This window comes from Alternaria conjuncta, assembly GCF_024043145.1.
Source record: "Alternaria conjuncta strain BMP 0040 chromosome Unknown scaffold_4, whole genome shotgun sequence".
NCBI classification, from domain to species: Eukaryota; Fungi; Ascomycota; class Dothideomycetes; order Pleosporales; family Pleosporaceae; genus Alternaria; species Alternaria conjuncta.
The window spans coordinates 342,234-360,221 of NW_026250093.1; the positions used below are offsets into that span (position 1 = coordinate 342,234).

The 17,988-nt window shown below is 54.6% G+C and overlaps 6 protein-coding genes across 6 annotated transcripts; 3 read left to right on the forward strand and 3 right to left on the reverse strand.

Moving 5' to 3' along the window:
• Positions 1–2,321: 2,321 nt before the first annotated feature.
• On the forward strand, positions 2,322–5,204 carry J4E85_002918 (uncharacterized protein; the record flags this gene model as incomplete). The annotated part of the gene is made up of 1 exon (XM_051467191.1): positions 2,322–5,204. One exon carries the CDS (start codon positions 2,322–2,324, stop codon positions 5,202–5,204), a length of 2,883 nt encoding a protein of 960 aa, XP_051328350.1.
• Positions 5,205–7,112: 1,908 nt separating this feature from the next.
• On the reverse strand, positions 7,113–9,578 carry J4E85_002919 (uncharacterized protein; the record flags this gene model as incomplete). Its single annotated transcript, XM_051467192.1, has 5 exons — positions 7,113–8,571; positions 8,619–9,115; positions 9,186–9,344; positions 9,395–9,506; positions 9,556–9,578. The coding sequence occupies 5 exons, from the start codon at positions 9,576–9,578 to the stop codon at positions 7,113–7,115; spliced, it is 2,250 nt and encodes a 749-aa protein (XP_051328351.1).
• Positions 9,579–10,292: 714 nt separating this feature from the next.
• SOH1 (suppressor of hpr1) lies at positions 10,293–10,749 on the reverse strand (the record flags this gene model as incomplete). Its single annotated transcript, XM_051467193.1, has 3 exons — positions 10,293–10,431; positions 10,482–10,615; positions 10,681–10,749. 3 exons carry the CDS (start codon positions 10,747–10,749, stop codon positions 10,293–10,295), a joined length of 342 nt encoding a protein of 113 aa, XP_051328352.1.
• Positions 10,750–11,882: 1,133 nt separating this feature from the next.
• On the forward strand, positions 11,883–13,653 carry J4E85_002921 (uncharacterized protein; the record flags this gene model as incomplete). Its single annotated transcript, XM_051467194.1, has 3 exons — positions 11,883–11,907; positions 11,996–12,255; positions 12,427–13,653. 3 exons carry the CDS (start codon positions 11,883–11,885, stop codon positions 13,651–13,653), a joined length of 1,512 nt encoding a protein of 503 aa, XP_051328353.1.
• Positions 13,654–14,951: 1,298 nt separating this feature from the next.
• J4E85_002922 (uncharacterized protein) lies at positions 14,952–15,938 on the forward strand (the record flags this gene model as incomplete). Its single annotated transcript, XM_051467195.1, has 2 exons — positions 14,952–15,215; positions 15,300–15,938. 2 exons carry the CDS (start codon positions 14,952–14,954, stop codon positions 15,936–15,938), a joined length of 903 nt encoding a protein of 300 aa, XP_051328354.1.
• A 499-nt stretch (positions 15,939–16,437) lies between these two features.
• On the reverse strand, positions 16,438–17,979 carry J4E85_002923 (uncharacterized protein; the record flags this gene model as incomplete). The annotated part of the gene is made up of 3 exons (XM_051467196.1): positions 16,438–17,527; positions 17,750–17,777; positions 17,838–17,979. The coding sequence occupies 3 exons, from the start codon at positions 17,977–17,979 to the stop codon at positions 16,438–16,440; spliced, it is 1,260 nt and encodes a 419-aa protein (XP_051328355.1).
• Between the last annotated feature and the right edge of the window lie 9 nt (positions 17,980–17,988).

The window sequence follows — 17,988 nt, forward strand, 5'->3', positions numbered from 1 at the left end:
CAGTCAGCCAGCGTGCAGAATCGACCGCTGACTACCACTGAACCGAGGCTCACTGGGGCGCTTGAGTGAGCATCACCTCAAACAATTCATGCCCGCTGGCATCATGCCGTGGCGCCCCATGCAATGCCTGACTGGTTGTTTCATTTGTCCCGTCTTGCGGAGGCTCCAACCGTCTGTTTTGACTTCTGCCCGGTAGCCCAGTCCTTGGGAGCTGTCACTCCATATCGGGCCGCCCTGTCTCAGCAACCCTACACATGCTGAAGGACTCTAGATTCGCAGGCAATTTGACGCGAGCCCTGGGTTCGGGGAGTAATTGTTTCTCCACATGGTTTGGGGCAGCACCACGATCCACAAGTGCTGGGACTGCTCGTACTACGGATGCGATTCTAGATCCTTCACGCAATCACCGCCGTGTGCTACCTGGCTGTTGAGAATGAGTGCGCATGCGGTAGCACCAGCCATATCAGCTGTTATCGCAACCTGCTGTCAACTACTTCTACAAATTACGCGTGCTCAACGCCCCCATCTTAGAGCGGCTGCTATGCTCCACGGCAAATTCACCGACGACGCCACAATGCGTTCAGAGTCCTCAACACGAACGGCTGGGACCTACGGACGTTCGTCCTGACACTTTAGCCTGTACCCGTCATACGTCTTCGTACATCACCCAAGATGGCAAAAGCAAATCCTTTGCGTTTGATGGCTTCGAGGATGCCGTGGTTCGGAACACTCTATAGTACAGCCGCTGTAAAATACGAGTCAAAGACAGACGTGCATCCATACTCCGCTCGAGTCGCGGGACAGATCACATGTGACAGCTTCACGTTCCCTCTCGCCGCTGTCACCGCCAGGCAGACCCAGGCTTGTCACGGCGACCGCTGAGAAACTGTCAGATTGCCGTTGTTTCAAACAGATGACGAGGTCCATCTAGGCCCCACGATGTCGAAACGTCGTCAACGATCCCCAGGACGACGTTTCAAGGACAGGTACCTTTCATCTTCCTTCACTGAAAGGCAATCACTTCCCAACGTTACAATCACTTCGCAGCGTCTGACATGCGACACGACTACGCACGCGCTGAGGTGGACCTAGCGTAAACGTTCGCAGCTATCGATAGTCACGCGATTCGGAGCAGGCGGTGTGTGTTTGGACTTCCGCTCCCCTCATCGCGATCTGCCAGTCGTTGATGAATGAGCACAGCCTAGCAACCAGCTTGATGAGTTATTTCTTACCACTGCTAATGCAATGTTGAGCAGCGTTTTGACCACCCTAAGACTCAATGCGCAGTTCTTAATCTCCGCATTCGTTTTGCTCGCTGCTCACCATTTCGCTTACCGGCCAGTAGGATGACCTGCCCTGGTATGCACGAAATCCCTCCGATGCGGATCGGTTCCTGGATCGACGAGCGCGCGAATCTGACTGACAGGAACCGCGCCGCATCTTTCGACGTCAGAAGCAAACATTGCCGCTAGAATACTCGGATAACGCTTATGCGGGTTTGGGCAGGTGTGGCTCCAGCGAGCGTCTGGCGTGGTGTTCACAGAGACCGAAGCATTTGGCACGTTGTAGGGGCAGGCTTATCGCGTCGGGGGCCAGCTGTCTCAAAACGCGAGTCTGACTGCAATCTGCTTCCGGCGCGTACTGCATTCCTAGGCTCTATGTAAGGCCCCGGGGACCCAACAAGATGACACGAAGATATAAGTAGCATCTTCCGACCTGTGATTAGCACACAGTCAGAGAACGATACTCGGATGCCTCACATCCCGACGAAAGACAATCTACATGCGGGAGACATGTCTTCCACGCAGCCCCGAGGCTTGGAGACAAAGCATATCTTCAATTGTGTTTCCGACTCACCGGAGCTCTGCACGGGTGGCTACCTCCACTCATTGTGACATCACATGTCTTCCACCCAGCTGTACAGCGAATTGTACGATGACAAGCATCTGTGATCCACGGTCGCCACTTTGCAAGGTTCGCTCACTAGGTGCGCGTATTGATGGGACACAGTGAGCATAGGAGTACATCGAGTCCGAACATCCATTCTCCAGTGAAATTTCATCTGGAGTGCACAGCGCGCAGTCGCATTGTGGTATACCACCAGTTGCATGGCTGTTGAACATGTGTGCGAAATTGGTGCTGCGCGAGTGAAAGCAGTGTTTGGGCGTGGAGACAGCAGCGCGTCTGGACCCTTAACGCCGACTGCCGATGTTGGTCAAACAAACAAACATCAACACGACAACATAGCATTGGCATAACGTATCACGATTATTCACTCACGCGTATTGCTTCTATATGCATTAGCCGACATATTTACTGTGATGTCGACCGACGACACGCTGCCATGGACGACTTCACGATGCAATCGCCTGCTGCGCCCGCTCTCGTCCAAACTCGCGAAGCTGCGCAAAGAGCTTGAGCGACCACGAACCGTCAGCGCCGAATCGCGCAATGCCTCCTCTGCTTTTGCGATCAAAGGCTCTCCACAAAAGACGACCAACTTCACCCGCCCCGCGAACAAGCCCCGAGGCTTCGAGAAGGCTAGAGACCCAGACTGGCGGCCAGGCGCGAAGGCAGGGACGGGCAAGAAGACAACGTATGGTGGCCGTGGTCGAGGAAGAGCGCCGGCGTTGCAGAGAAATGGACCTGGCACGGGCAGGGACAATGTCTCTCGGCCGGGCGAGATCGCGTTTACGCCTCTGATCTCGAGGATGGGCGCACAGTTGCACAGCAGCCCACAGATACCAATCTCGCCGCTGCGCAAATACTCTAAGATCAAGGGCCCCCTCCTGGCTCCGATGAATCCGCCCGCGACACATGTACCTGGCGAGATCCGCAAGCTCATCCAGGGACTATCCGAAGCCTACGCGAACATCCTACAATCGACTACAACGGGCGGTGAAGCCAGATGGAAGGGCACAAGGTCGCTCATGGGTGCTTGCTTGAGAAGGCTGCCGGCCTACATCGAACTCGAAGAGCATTTCGCCAAACTGGACAAGCTGGAAGAAGACGGGGAGGAGGAGAGGGACATTGCGAATGAGATCTACGAACACCTCGAAACGCACTTCGAGCAAGAGCATGGCCAGGGTTGGCGGCCTTTCAAATGCGTTGTCCGGGCGCATGCCACGACATTGGTCTGCGATGCTGTAACAGATGAGGTGCTTGGCCTAGACAATGTGCTGGTTCTTGTCACGCATTGTTTAAACTCCTCTGCCTGGGATGAAGCTGAGAGGTTGCTGTTAGCATATGCGCCACTCCTGGAGTCTGTGTCTATACCCATCAACACGCGAGCGGACCTGTTTGACCCTCAAAAGTCGCCCTACATGTATTCTGTGAAGAGCTTTGTCCACCACACAGGACGCTATCGCTTGCTCTACGATCTGCTAGAACACATGGTGGCGTTCGAACTTCTACCTCTCGAATGGCTCGCGACAGACTCCATGCGCCCGGTCTGGGACCGACTTGTTCGAACGATCACCGAGAACGACCGTCGGACGCTTGCAAGTGCTTCCCGGTTTTTCGAAACGGTCACCCTTGCAAGTATGGGATTGCCGGATGCACGACTTCTAGAAGACGAAGTCACTGGGTCTGTATCGAGACGATTCGTGCCGTCGTCTCGAGAGGAGCTTCGACGCGCGCTAGACACTACCTTCTCGAGCCTACTCACTGTCTTGTGCAGCATTGCTTTGGTCAACAATAGTCGCGACGATCCCGCAGGGAAAGAGATCGTACGGAGAGTCGCATCGGTGTTAGACTCGGTTGTCTTCGCTTTATCTGCCCGTGAAGACATCAGGGATGAGCTGAAGCTTCTTGCGCCGGAGTCGGATGATGTTCAGCTCATGGCTCAGCGCGCTCTCTGGATCATCTTCGCATCGTACCTGGTGCATCTTGGAGGCTCTGAGAATCCGGGCAAAGCTTCACTCGATTCCTCCACCTCTATTGGACTTGTCAATTGGGTGATCAACCAATATTCATCAAATATCGTCAACCTTGCATCGATATTCGCAACTATTCCAGCCTTAATCTCTTCAACCGCACGAGGTACGGGGCGCATCTGGAAGGACGATGGTTTCGATCAACTACAACGACTCGTCACAGCACTAACTATGAGCTCCGGTTGCAGGCTACCCCACAAGCTATGGACTCTGAAGCGGCTCGCACTGGAATCAGCCAGAGACTTTGCCCATGGCACTGGCGATGCTGAGCACATGGCCTACGTACGCAATATCGAGAAGACGATGCACACACAAGGCCGTCTAGTGATCATGCAATCACCACAGAAAAACGAGTCGCCCACGGTGGGTGGTGGCTTTAGATGGGAAGAGGGCATTGGCGAATGGGTTACTTGTACACCATTCGCAAAGCAGAACATCAAGCGCCAGACCAAAGAGCCAATTCGAGCATTGGAACTCTTGCCAACTCCAGCACAGTCTGAAGATGAGAAGACAGAAGCATCTGATATCGAGGATGGACTTCCGAGCGGCATACCAGACACACCAGTGTGGGAAGTCACGGCTCTCGACTACGACGACAACCAAATACCACAATCGTCGCCCATCAAGAAGAGACCGCGGGTTTCCACATCTTCACTCGGAAAACGAACTCGGGCACCATCGCCAAAGGTCGTCATATCCATGAAGCGAATGCAAATAACACTCCCCGATACCCCGCCATTCAGGTACTACTCTGAGCTTCCTGAAGAGAAGCACGTCGGTCCCAGGCGGTCTCGACGTCCGAAACAGGAGTCCCATGCATCTGCTGCTCGACTGCGCACCCAACGTTCCAGAACATCCCTTGAAAGCGGACTGCGCAATCTGAGAAGACCCGTCTATGCGGAGCCAGCACTTGAGGTCAGCGACAGCGACACCGAGGCGTCCAGTTCCTCACAGGATGACTCAGAGGATTCATCAGTGTCAGTGGAGAGTGCGCGCACAAAGACCATCCAAACACTCGCTCGCTCGTCGGAGCGCGCTCGCACACGCCGCTCCCTTCCGACCGTTCTTACTGTCCAAGACGACGACGACGACGACGACGCATCGGAGCCCGACGAGCTCGGCAGGACACCCGCTCGTCCTCGTCTCCCACTCCGCAAACGAGCAAGCGCTCGCCGGTCCATTCAACCACGCACGCAGTGGATGAACTCACGCAAAAGCATAGTAGCAGACAGCGACGACGACAGTCAAGACGAGCTGAGTTTCTGTTAGGCACAGATTATGTACTCGTTGCACAGCTCAGACGCATGTGTGCGCTCAGATGGAGTTTGTCAGGACCTTTTGCTTAGTCGGTGTTGAATTGCCTCTTGCTTTTGTATCGATACCCCAGAATCTTGATGTTGCGTTGTTTGAATAGTAAGAAATATATATCCATGATCTTTTTGAGCATTCTCTCAATTCTGTGAAAAGGCATGCTTGCGATACCCACATAGACCACGAACCGAGAGTACTGTAAGGCATCTACGATGACCACACAGGCGAAGTTTATGACCATGCCGCGAAGCCGCAACAAATCCTTCTTCTAGACTCACGACGATTAAATCGTGCCACATGGCATACCAATAGGTCAACAGTACACAGCCTGAGTGACTATGCATGCTTCCGTCCCTCTACTCGCCGATGACAAGAGAAGTAGAACAGAAATATAATGCTGCTACTGTCCTGTACTCAGCTTCTTCACCGAGACTCAGCATACTTTACAAAACGACATCTCTCTCTCTACTGCGCACGTTGGCAGCGAATAGTGGGGCGAAGTTATGCACAAGAATACGCTCAAACTTTCTCATCTTGGCGACATGCATGTTTCATACGTAGAAAACGGCGAGGGTCGGGCAGCATAGGATGGGAAAGAGTGAAATGATGAAAAGAGCAGCAATACATGCAGTGTTTGAGTTGTGCATGCGTAGGGTTGTTAGAGCTTCGCTTTATACGTATGATCAGCGGAGATGAAGAGACACTCGCATAATAGCTTTCAGGTCGAACAATGTATCACGATAGACATGCACGCACACGTGGTCCCAGTTGGTGTGCCTAAGCCATTTGTATTTGTTTGTTACTCATTTCTGCATCCCATATTCCAGTCCATGTATTGTGCTGTTCAAATGATGGTGTGGGTCGATGGCGTTTCAGTCGCTTGTCGTATGTGGATATGAAATCGTTACGTGTTAAGGACAGGTGTCGAATCGAAGATTGCCGTGCCACATGTCGATGGTGCTGGTGGTAGAGAGGGTGAGTTTCTATCATCTGTTAGTAAAGCGATCCAACGTGGGAGATGCAGCAGTCACGCCACGCGGGCTGGCTGAGGGGCGAGGGCAAGGTGACGTACAGTTGCAGTTGCAAGCTCCGGGAGCGCAGCCGCAGTCGGCGCAAGTGCATCCAGAGTTTCCGCAGCCGCCCTTCATGTTGATGGTTGTTTGGAGAGGTTGAAAGTTTTGGTTGTGTAGTTGAAAGAGTGGTGTCGTTCTTTTACTTTGATCGTTTGCTGGTGGGAGAGGAAGCAGGTGGAGGGGCAGAAGCGGGGCACGCCTTTTATGTCCCTGACTTCCAAGGTTCGGTGACATACCATTTCCGGAAGGGTAAGATGCGACACCGATAGCCGCACTTACCAATAGATCAAGCGCTACGTCTCGGGCTCTTTTCCAAGTTCGCTATTTAGGCGGGGCCGGCACGTTACTTGGCGAATCATGGGTAGAAAGTGCTGTAGGTAGTGACTGTGGTGGCGACTCGAGCGGTTGGATGAGGTATTGGCGCAGCACGTAACCTCATTTGAGCAAGTTACGTGGGGAGCTAGTGTGAGCTTGCCGGGTGGGGCGTGAGCGAGCACTTGTGCCACCGGATGCGAGCACGCTGTACACCTAGACACCCAGGGATGGATGATGTGACGTAGGAGGGTCATGAAGCAGAGGAATGTCGTTACGCTGTTGTTGCTTTTATGACAGAGCTCTTGTCCCGGCGCGGATGCTGAGTTCAGTCTTCGGTTCACCGGAGATCTGCAATGATGGGATAGCCGTACTGTGAGGATCCAACGTAAGCAGCCAGCAAGATCATTGATGACTGAATACACAGCCTTCAGGTCTGCCTACACGAGTGTAGCAGACAGACTGAGACCTTTGTCGATGTTCAGATCACCCCTCTTTTCCCCATGTTGGCAAGATCGATCACCTCCTCTTCTACTTCGCTCTCGGCAGCATGTTTTCCTTTGGCGTTCTTGTTGTTCTTCGTTCCACTTTTGCTGTTAGAGTTCCCTTTCTTCCCGTCCTTGATGCTACCCTCATCATCCGTATCATCTCCGAATAGGAAGCCTTTGCCCTTCATGCGTCTCTTCTCGTCAGATGAGAAGGTAGAATGGGCGGCACCGGAGGCGAAGTTGGAAGACGCTGAATCTTCACCAAGCATCCAAGAGAAGTTTGAGGATGTAAGATGTGGTCGCGACGGTGGGGAGAGAGTCGAAGCAAGCTTGGACGGAGGTGATAATGTACGCACGGGTGGTGAGGTCGGACGGGAAACGGCAGGAGAAGGGTTCTTCGAAGCTGTTGTCGACGGGTTGTTCGACTGAGACGTCGTGCTCGAAGAGATGGGTGGTACGACTGGTGCCTGTTTCGGTGACACTGGGGATTGAGGAGGTGGAGAAGATAAGCTGATCGCAGCCTGTGCAGTAGATGCCTGTTCGGTTGCTTCGTCGATAGGAAGCGGTAGAGAAGAGTCTTCAAGATAAACTTGCACGAATTGCACTTTCGCGATAGCAAGGCTGAGTGCCTCCATAGCTTGTTTTCCTTTCTCGTCGCCTTCTCTCGCCTTTTGTGCTTCGTCACGCTCTCTGTGGTACTCCCACAGGTCACCGACGGCAACCTCCAACATTTTAGCGAGGCTTTTGTTCCTGCGATCCAGCTCTTCCATCTTCTTGAATGTGTTCACCGAGTGTACCCTTTCGAGACTTGGTCGTCCATTGGAGCCAGAGGTGCCTAGTTGGCCAGGCTTCCGGAACTCCCTCCCTCCGGAACGCGGTGTCGACTGGCCAGAGGTTGCTCCTGACTGATAAGCCTCAACGTTCTTCCTTACTTCACCCACTGCATCTCGCAGAGCCTTCCCCACACCCCACTGCGATCCGCGATCCAGTACATTCTTCGCCGCACCCTGTATCAAGGCCTCGAAACCAGCGCCCTGTTGTGTCACAAAGCTTCTTGGCGATCCGATGCTCTGTCGCGTTCGGCTCGAGACGAATGACGGAGACGGCGATGGTTCGCGGACAGGTGGTTTCGATACAGGCTCGATAATGGGCGCTTGCTTCCCATATCGTGTAATAATCTCTGCCCCGCCGAGTGGAGTAAGGTGATCACGGAGATATAGCGCGTCTTTGATGAATGTGTACGGCGGTGCAGCGGGTTCAGGGTATCGCAAAAGGAGTGCAAAGGCTTCATTCGTATCAGCAGCCATCAGCTCCCACCGTATGCGCAGCAGCATGGCTAATGAGATCATATCGACAAGCTCTAGCGTGGAGTCTATGGCGAACAGGGCGTCCCACACGTCGAAGACGGCGTCGAGTGAGAACTCCCGTCCGAAAAGAAGGCGTATCCAGCGTCTGGTACACATTAGGGAAGCTTGGCTCGAGTGCGCATAGTGACTTACAGGAGGAAAATCTGGGGCACAATCTCAAGCTTGACAAGATGAGTATAGAGTTCTGGGTCCACCTTTGGGAGATTGCCCTCAAAGATCCTGGAACTTCGCGCAAGCATTGGTGTGTCTTTGGTTATAGATCCAGTCTCGGCCGGCGCGTAGAAAGACTTGGCTGTCTGCATGATGATGGAGAAAAGCATGTGCGTGTCGTGCTCAATGTATCCAGAGTCGAGCATCTCGGCCAGAGTGTGGTCCATTGCTCCATTCTGCTGGCCGGCCACGTCTATGGCATCTCTTTCCACGACCCACAGCAGCGGCGCAAGTATCTCGTGCATGCCTTGGCGATATCCTATGTCAGGATGCATCTTGCACCACACGAACAGTATGTCCAACATCATGGTCTGCGTCGCGGGCTGGCGGAAGTATACATTGTCGGGCATACATCGTTCGATATCCTGGAATATCTCGGCGCGAAGTTCTTCGTCGGCGCGGAGGGCTACCCATGGTGACTTTTAACGCTTAGTACTTGTCAATAAGCGACATGTCTCGATGGCGGCGGCCGGTCGTGGGTGCACACACCTCTGATAGTTCGCTCAATGGGTCTACGGAAGACTCGAATTCGTCGGGGTTATGTATAGCGCGGAGGTAGTGCGATCGCAGGGACTCGTATGTCTTGCGCGCATGGCTGAGATGGGTAGGCCATGACGAGCGATCAAGCGTCTTGAAGACAAGGAATATCTGATCTTACTGTGAGCGATGGAGGGGAAGAGGGGTAGGTCGGACCGCACCTTCCAGCAGACGGAGCGGAGTCCTGCGGTGATCTGGGGTTCCTTGTGCGCAGATACGTGGATCTTGAGGTCAGTCAGGGAGTGGAAGTCGTCGAGCTGCCGCCAGTGCTTTCTATGCGATGTCAGCATTGGGACCATGGGCAAGGACAGGCATGACGCACTCGGCTTCAGATACGGAGCGCATGGTGGAATATTACAAAGAGGGGTGTGAGTACTGTGTCGGCAACCCAAGCACCCTGTTGGTAGCTCGGCGCCGTGATGCAATCGCGCGCGGCGGGGCAACTCGAGCCGACGACGTCACGTGGCACATGAGACATCACCTGGGCACTTCCAACGTTGGTTGCAACCATGGGAAACTCGGATGGAACGTCCCAAGCGCGTCAGCTAGGGTGCTGCTTGCAAACGCGTTGCTAGGTCGCGTCTATGGTCAGTGTCAGGGTCTGCTGCGAGTTTGGTCGGTTGCCAGAGGAAACAAGAATAGATCACGACGTCACAGTAAAACCATGATACGGATACGATAACGGTACAGTGTAGCATCGGACGATAGCGTCTAACACAGTCAATAGCTTCGTTCGTGGTAAGTTTCTAGATTTTCTAAATGCATCGCACGCTACGTTCGCTAAGAACGGGATCGCATGTGGATAAGTGAACGATTTAGTTTACGATGCAGCATCTTCGGCTGAATGCCAATGGCGGCGCGGGAAGTCGCATACGCCGTGTGGCGTAGACTACTCGTGCGAGGGATGGAACAGGAACGAGAACGAGCTCTGGCCTATCGAACCAAACTTAGGTCATTATTCTCAGCTGCCTCCGGGGCTGGGAATGTCGGCATCGACGGAGACCTTGGCAGTGACCAAGCGAACTCGCGATGATCAACAATGTTATGGCTCGGCACGGCTCACTCTTTCTTCGCTGGGGGCACGGCGTTCCGCTGGCCCTCGATGACGAGCCTGTCCATGAGGCCTGGGGCTAGAATGTCCTGGCGGAAGCGCTCCTGCTGCAGCAATTCCAGTGCACGCAGCGTGGGGCCGGGGTGACTGCGCCGACGGGGTCAGTAAGCAGGCGGTGTGAGGGGCGGCGAACATACTGCAAGAATCTGGTGTACTTTGGGTCTTTGAAGTACTGCAGGTAGCCGAGGTATGCGACAAACTCGGGCTTGTCGAGCGTCTTTTGCTGGGCCAGGTAGTTGAGATAGACGGGATTGGCAAGGCACTGGACAAACTAGGCGCGTGTTAATGAAGGTCAAACAGGGGCTAATGACGACGCAGTATAGGGGAATTGCGGACCTCGAGCTCGAGCTCAAAGCGCGAGTAGCCTCCCACGCCCGGGACATGTTGCGCCGTCTCGTGAGCCATGGCTGGAGTCTCGGACGTTTGACAGCTGACGGTGCAGAGTCGCGATGGAAGCGGCGCTTGCAGGTCACGCTGAGGCTGAAGAAAAGCAGTTCAGGGTCTTCCCCGCAATTGCCAGGTTGCGTCGAGTCGGCAGCTAATCCAGTTGGGTAGATGAGGCGGGCTAAGGATCACGCACTTGCACAAACAGGTGCAAGGACGGCAGGGTTGATGAGCTTGTCGTCGACGATGGCGGTGGGATGTACGCAGTGATGGAGATAGTTGTTGGCGCTGGCTACGGAGAGGCGGTGTTTTGGGATGCGTTGAGGCGGCCTCTACCAGACGTGTATCATGCTCTGCGCGCGCACTCTGCAGGCGGCCGACACAAACAGAGGGCGTCCAGCGCAGCCAAATGCAAAAGCGATGCACATCGAGGTCCAATGCCCCTGCGCTGCCGTGCACGTGCAGCTCGGGCCTTGACCCCACAGCATAGCGGATTGGCACCCTGAGTTGCCGTCTAGACAGTCTTTTCCGGGCCAAAGTGGCTGCCCAGGAGCGTTCTGGGAAGCTCGTGATCGGGCGCTCGAATCACAGACAGACGGCGCCACGGAACCACGCACCCACGGTTTTGCGGTTGCGGTAAACACGAGGCCCAGCCCAGCGCCCTCTAAAAGCCTAGCTAGGCCGCGCTTGCTCTCGACGGCCTACTGCTCCCTCTGCTCCCGCCTCCTGCCTCCTGTGCATTAATCACTGCCATTGCCATTGCCATTGCCATCACCTGCTTTTGCTTTCCTCCCTCACCGTCACCACTCCACCCACGCCCAGCCCCCGCGCATTGCTGTCCTGTATTCCATAGGCGTTGCATAGACTACTAACGGGCCTCAAACACCAGCCCATCAAACACGCGCCCCGCCCGCCTGTCGCCTGCCCGCCAACGGGGCCCGTCTATCCTCAGCGCGAAACACAGCAGCATCGGTACCGCCAGTCTTAGCAAATCCGCGCCCCTATTGCTGCTTCTGCCGTAGGCGAGGCGCGCAGGAACAGGATTGCCCGCCGTGCGTCACCAGCCAGCAGTTGCACAAAGCACGCCTGTCGTCTCCCGCGGCGCCAGTGTTTGATTGGGCCGCCCAGCAGGGTTGTGAGCAGCAGACGGCATCATGTTTGCAGAGCCGTCAATGCCAGGTAAGGCTGCTCCTGAATTTGCCTGTTTCACCGAGACTTGGGCTGTGACGAAATAGGACGCGCCGCTGATCATATTGCTTATCTACAGAAAGGCGACCCTCGCCAGGCCTGCAGCTCAACCTCTCCTCCAACAACCCCTTCCGCCGCGCTGCCTCTCCCGGTTTCCCCTCGCCCGCCAGTGCCAACCGCTCGAGCTCGGGCAGCAGACCAATGTCGCGCAATCCCTTTATATCTACCTTCGAGGCCGAGTTTAACAAGGAGGCATCCAGAGACCTCGTTGACATGTCGGCCACCATGAAGGACTCTCCCAAGAAATCAAACTTTGGCTTTGCCGCCGAAGAGCTCTTTGTACGTTCCTCCCCCTTGCAGGCCAATCGCCCGTGCCGTGACGGCTGCCAGCGCCGTCACGTCGTGCAAGCCGCGCACGCTGCACGCAGTAGTAAAATGCGGTGCAGCCTCTAGCTACACCACCGCCATTGAGCCATCAACATGGACCGCTTCAGGCGCTTTGTGATGCAGTTTGCTGACTATCCTGCCCTTGCCCAGGCCAACCTCACCATCGACGACACCGATAAGAAGCGAGCTCCCCCGCCACGACCTGCCCCTGCTCGCAGCGGCACCGATCCCCGTGCAGGCCACCGTCCCTCGCGCTCCGAAGAGGAGAGACAGCGCATGCGGGAAGCTTCTCGCGGAGGCTCTCGACCACGTGGACCTCCCAGCTCGTCGCGCCCTCCCCAGCTCAACAGTCCCGAACGCCGCGAGAACCGCCGCCCCCGACGCAACTCCGAATCCTCCATTATCGACCGAGGCTCGCTCGACCCGCGTGAAGAGCGCAGGCGCAGGGAGCGCCGCAAGGAGCGCGAAGAGCGTGCTAGAGACGGCAAGGACAGCAAATCTGGCGGCAAGAAGGTCCGCAGGCCGCAGGGTCTTGATCTCATTGACAAACTCGATGTGACTGGCATCTACGGACCTAGCATGATCCACCACGACGGACCGTACGACGCTGTGCAACCCCATCGCAACCGTAAGAAGGACCAGCGCGCACCCATGCATGCTTTCCCCGTCGGTTCAGCCAACAATACTCTGGGTGGCTCTGGACCTCTGAACACAAAGATCGATCTGGACAGGATCCATGGCAGGGGTGCCGAGGGCTTCACCGACTTTGCTGGTGCCGAGACCGAGTGGAAGAAGCCAGCCCCAGTGGCCGCAGAGTTCAGCGCAAAGGGCCGAGAAGACATTGTACACGGCGAGCAGACCCATGGTCTTGGAACATCCACCTTCCTCGAGGGCGCCCCGGCTTCCCGCAAAGCGATCCAAGAAGAGTCCGATGCTCAGAGACAGAAGCAACTAGCTGATGGCGGTCTCGGTCGCAAGAAGTCCATCGCCCAGCGATTCCGCGGTATCTCTCAGCCCCGTCGTTACGGTGACGGCCCACGCATCACTTCGCCCGAGGCACGTTACGGAGCTGCCACCAGCCCAAGCGGCCCTTACAGCGCCGGAGCCATCTCGCAGACCAAGGCCGCAGAGCAGAACCCTTTTTTCAGCGACGACTACGATAAGGCCTACGACGCCAAGGGCGCAGCCATCAAGACCAACGAGGGCGGAGCTTCACCACCTCGGGGCGCTGCGCTGCAACGATCCATCACCACCGACAGCGTAGGATCTCCCACAGGCGAGGCCAAGCCCAGCGGTGGGTTCCTCAACCGCGTCAAGTCTCTCAAGGGCGGACGTCGACGTCCCGCTTGAGAAGTCACAGGCATGGTTGAAATGATTCGACCACTTCACCCATCTTCCCTCTGAGCGGCTTAAGTCCATCTCGAAGGACATTAAAGACACGATGTATATCGCGCCACGGCGACGACTGCAGCCAGCTTATTTCTCCTATCGTCACACACCTCCCTTCGGGACATACACTTTCCTTCCGTCTGGCGCTGGAGTCGTTGGGGCTTGAAAGCACGAGGTCTGGATACCACTCATGTGTAACAGAACTCAGGCACGCTTCAACAAGATCAAGAAGGCTCTCCCTTCTTCAAACCACCAGCTTCAATTTTTTCAATCGAGTCACTTTTTCCTTTCAATGCGCAGAAATTGGGCTACTTGCATAGCTCTTATAACACATCAAGTTTGCGATAGTTTGGGGATGCGAGGCGTAGAATCTGTAGCTAGGAATCAAAATTTGCAAACATCAAGATACCATACCATTGGAACTCTACACATGTGATGCCGTTTATTTGCCTCCGTTGATCGCCATCTAGACCCGCTCGATGTTCAGGGGCATCCGACTGTTCCTGGCACCCGCTAGGATCGTCCTTGACGCGTTCCTGTCGCCCAAGAAACCCCCACTCGAGCTTACTGCCCAATCCTTGAGGGGCGGACCTCGACGCCGCAGCTGCGTTGCCCCTGGCCCATGACCTGAGGATGTATCGCCGACATCAATGCTCTCAGCCGCACGCCACGATGCCAGCACTAAGATCGGCGGCGCGGAAGTTTGGATCGCAAGCCACCACCGTATTTCTCCAGTAAGATCTTCGGTGCCACGTTTCGGCGAGACATTTGCTTAGTGTCGGCTAGTCGATTGGGTGGTGCGTTATTGTGGAAGAGGTTAGCTGCGATACGCATCTGCGGGCTGATGGGCGTTGATTGATGCCTCAGGATTGGGCTGAGCATGTAGTGCGTACAGAGGCTCAGGATTCTGTAGAGCTAGTACATGACGTGGATGCATCACTTGTTACATGAAGAAGGACGGAAGTGCATGTGCTGCTCTGCTTTGATCAAGGCCTGGCGCGTCGAGACGTTGATAGGTCTAGTATCAGGCAATGTCGAAGAGATTCCTGCATGCACGTGATTCTGGTAGCCACATCGTTTTCGTTGTCTGTCGATATGTGTCCAAGTGGATGAACAGTAGAATTGTACGGTTTCAACAAAGGTTGCACCTTCCTGTATTCCATCGCGTGCTAGCGCATCTCTTTCCGAATGCGGTTCCGACAAGCCTGCATCATTACACTCACAGTACCGTGCCTCACCATCGTACACCAAATAGCGATATGGCTGCCGCTCAACTAGCTCTTGATAGGTTAAGTATATCAGCAAGACCCGCAGAGGCGTTGCTCGCATCCCAGTTGATTGGCGACCAAGACCTTGATGAGCTGCTCGAGAGCGTGTGCAATGTCAATCTTCAGCACCAAGATGGCGTTGGAGGGAACGTACTACATACTGGAGTCAAGAGCTTGGACGACGCTTTCGGTGGTGGCTTACAGAGCGGAAGAGTTGTAGGAGTCAGTGGGGAAGCTGGGGCGGGTGGGAGTGAGGTGAGTATCCCGACTGTGGATGTCAAGCAACAACATATTGCGAACAAGTTCAAAAATGAACGGGCTATAGGTTAACACTTTTAGGTCTGCTGTACCCTGCTTGCAAGCTCGCTTCTTCAATATGAGAACTCAACGGCTGCTGTTGTCGATACTACAGGCAACTTTGATGTGCTACGACTTTACACTATGATCGTCGCTCAACTGTCACGACGACCAGATATCCAAACATCCTTGCGTTCATTACTAAACCAGGGACCTGAAGCTCCGACTGAGGATCTAGCAGCAAAGGTACTTGACCGTGTCAAGATTATGCGTGTTTTCGATTTCGTCGGTGTGAGAGAGGCCATTGGTGAGATCTGGGATGGGATCGAGAAGAAGAAGGACGGTGAACGTGCTTCAAGTACTGAAAAGAAGGAAGCGACCCCACCCACCGAGGAGCCTGCGCGGAGGGTGCCGCCCATCGAGAAAGTGCCAGTGAAGCGAACTTATGTCGCGGATAGCGAAGACGAAGAAGAGGACGAGGAAATGCTATTCGATTCAGACGTTACCGACATCACAGCAGCGCAGCCTGTACAGAACCCAGAGCCAATCCGGATCCAGTCATCAGAAGACACAAATGCAGAGATTGTACCGGGACCCATCAAGATCGTTCTGATCGACAACCTCGCTCAAGTCCTCAACCCTTTGTTGAAGAAAGACTATATACAAGGTATCTACTATTAAACCCCAGCCCCAACACTGACTGACCACTCCCAGCAAACGCAGTAGCAGCTACATTCCTCACAACGCTCTCAGACCTCACACAAGCCCACGCACTCCACACTCTCCTCGTAAACCCAGCTCTTCATCCACGCGCTTCTTCACCAAAACGCCCTGTACCACAAAATCAGCTAGGCCCTCTACCTCCGCAACAGCGGCGAGAGCCCCCACTTCCACCTTCAATCTTTGCGAGTAACGATGTTGTACCGAATTTGGTGCATTTGCTAGGACGGTACATGGATATGGAGGTATTGGTGAGTCGGTTACCAAGACGGAAGATGGATGCGAAAGTGTACTACAGTGATCCTGGCGGGAAAGGGACAAAGCGAGGTGTTGAGATGGTGAGCGTGCTGGAGGTAGTGAGTGATCGGTGGGGAGGTAGGAGTGGTGCATGGGGTACGTTTCGTGAGAGCAAAGATGGTATCAAAGATATTTGAAGTGTGTTCAATACCAAAATATGAATCTAGGATGCTGATGCAAAGGCTTCTCGAGAGAAGTAGTCGTCACCAGTATTTCTTACCCATCCCTTCAGTGCTTTGCGTATGTCGTCTTTGACTTTGATTCTCTCTTCCAGTCCTTCAGACTTTTTCAGGTCCGCATACGTCTTCATGCGAAGCGCCTCACCAGCCGCCACCGCTCCACTGAGTACTCCTGCTAAACGAAGAGCTTCCATCCATAGTCCCTTACGACATATTTTACTTGCTCCCCGGGGGTCTAATTGTTTCCGACCCTGCAGGACACCGCCGATCAAAGTCTCCTGCCAGCCTGGCGTCCACACAGCGGAGAGATTACTAGGCACCGCTTTCTCGGCAGTAGATAATGCGCGGCGCGACCACGTGAACTCGCGGGTTGTTGGAAGGACATCGAACGGTTGGAATCGATAGCCGCCTTTCCACTCTGTGGTATGCTTTGGGTCGAGACTCTTGAGTCGACCTGAGGAGGAAAAGGCCCGCTCGCATGCTTGTGGTACGTATTGGGAGTCTGGCAGAACCAAAGTCTCCAAGTAAGCATTCCGAGGACTGATTAGTAGAGAAGATGTAGAGGACAGCAAGGAGGTAGCTTGTTTGACTGCCAGTTTGTCGGTGCAAGATTTGCTCAGCGTAGGCGGGGCATCAGGTCGCGAAGGCTTTGCGCGGACAATGCCTAGAAGAGAGAAGTTCGATCGACCTCGAAGAGCCAAAGTCTCTACTTGGTCAACTGCATCAGATGCGGTAGATAGAGTTGGTGGTGCACTAGTCCACGGCGTTGCATCTTCCTGCGCAGCCATGGTGAGCTCCATACTGGCATCTCCACAGGGAGCTTCAGAGCAATACATGTGAATGGACACATCTTCTCGGATGGTGAATGGCTGGCGTAGACTTTCGGGATGTTCATCAGGCGACAGCCGCCGAAGGAAGTTGGATGCTGGATAAGGGGGCGTCGAGATGAAAATGCATTCATCTAGAAGGTATCGGTTGAAGGCTCGGAGCGCTATGACTTCGGCGTGCCAGTCGTGGAGGATGTTGCCGTGTGCGAGGGGTAATTTGTTGGAGGGGAGACATTTCATGCCAGTTCTAAGGAAGGTTCAGCTGGTGTCATGACTTATTCACAGATCGTATCGTAGTATGTTCGAGCATGCTGAGTTCAGAGCAATCCAGGAGCTCCGCTTCCTCAGTGGGGCGTTTTGCCCCTGCTGTCTGAAGTGTATGTGTGGTGTCACACCCGGTAAATAACTGGACTACACGATACCCGTTGAAGAGACAGTCTTCGGAGGTCGGCTGATGGAAATGGCTCACCCTAATGATACGCATGATAGAGCGCCACCTTGACTAGGTCATGAGCATAAGCAAGCATAGCTCCTTCCGGAAGCAAGTGAGCGATTACCTTTAGATAAGACGATTCCGGCGAGGGGTACCCATTCCCTTGCGCCATCGTGGCGGGGTCTCGGCTTCCGCTTTTCAGGTAGCTGAGCAAAGGCCCGGAGCACGCAGTCTGCGATGGCATCTGCGTCGGCGTGTGCAGCCATGGCAGTGAA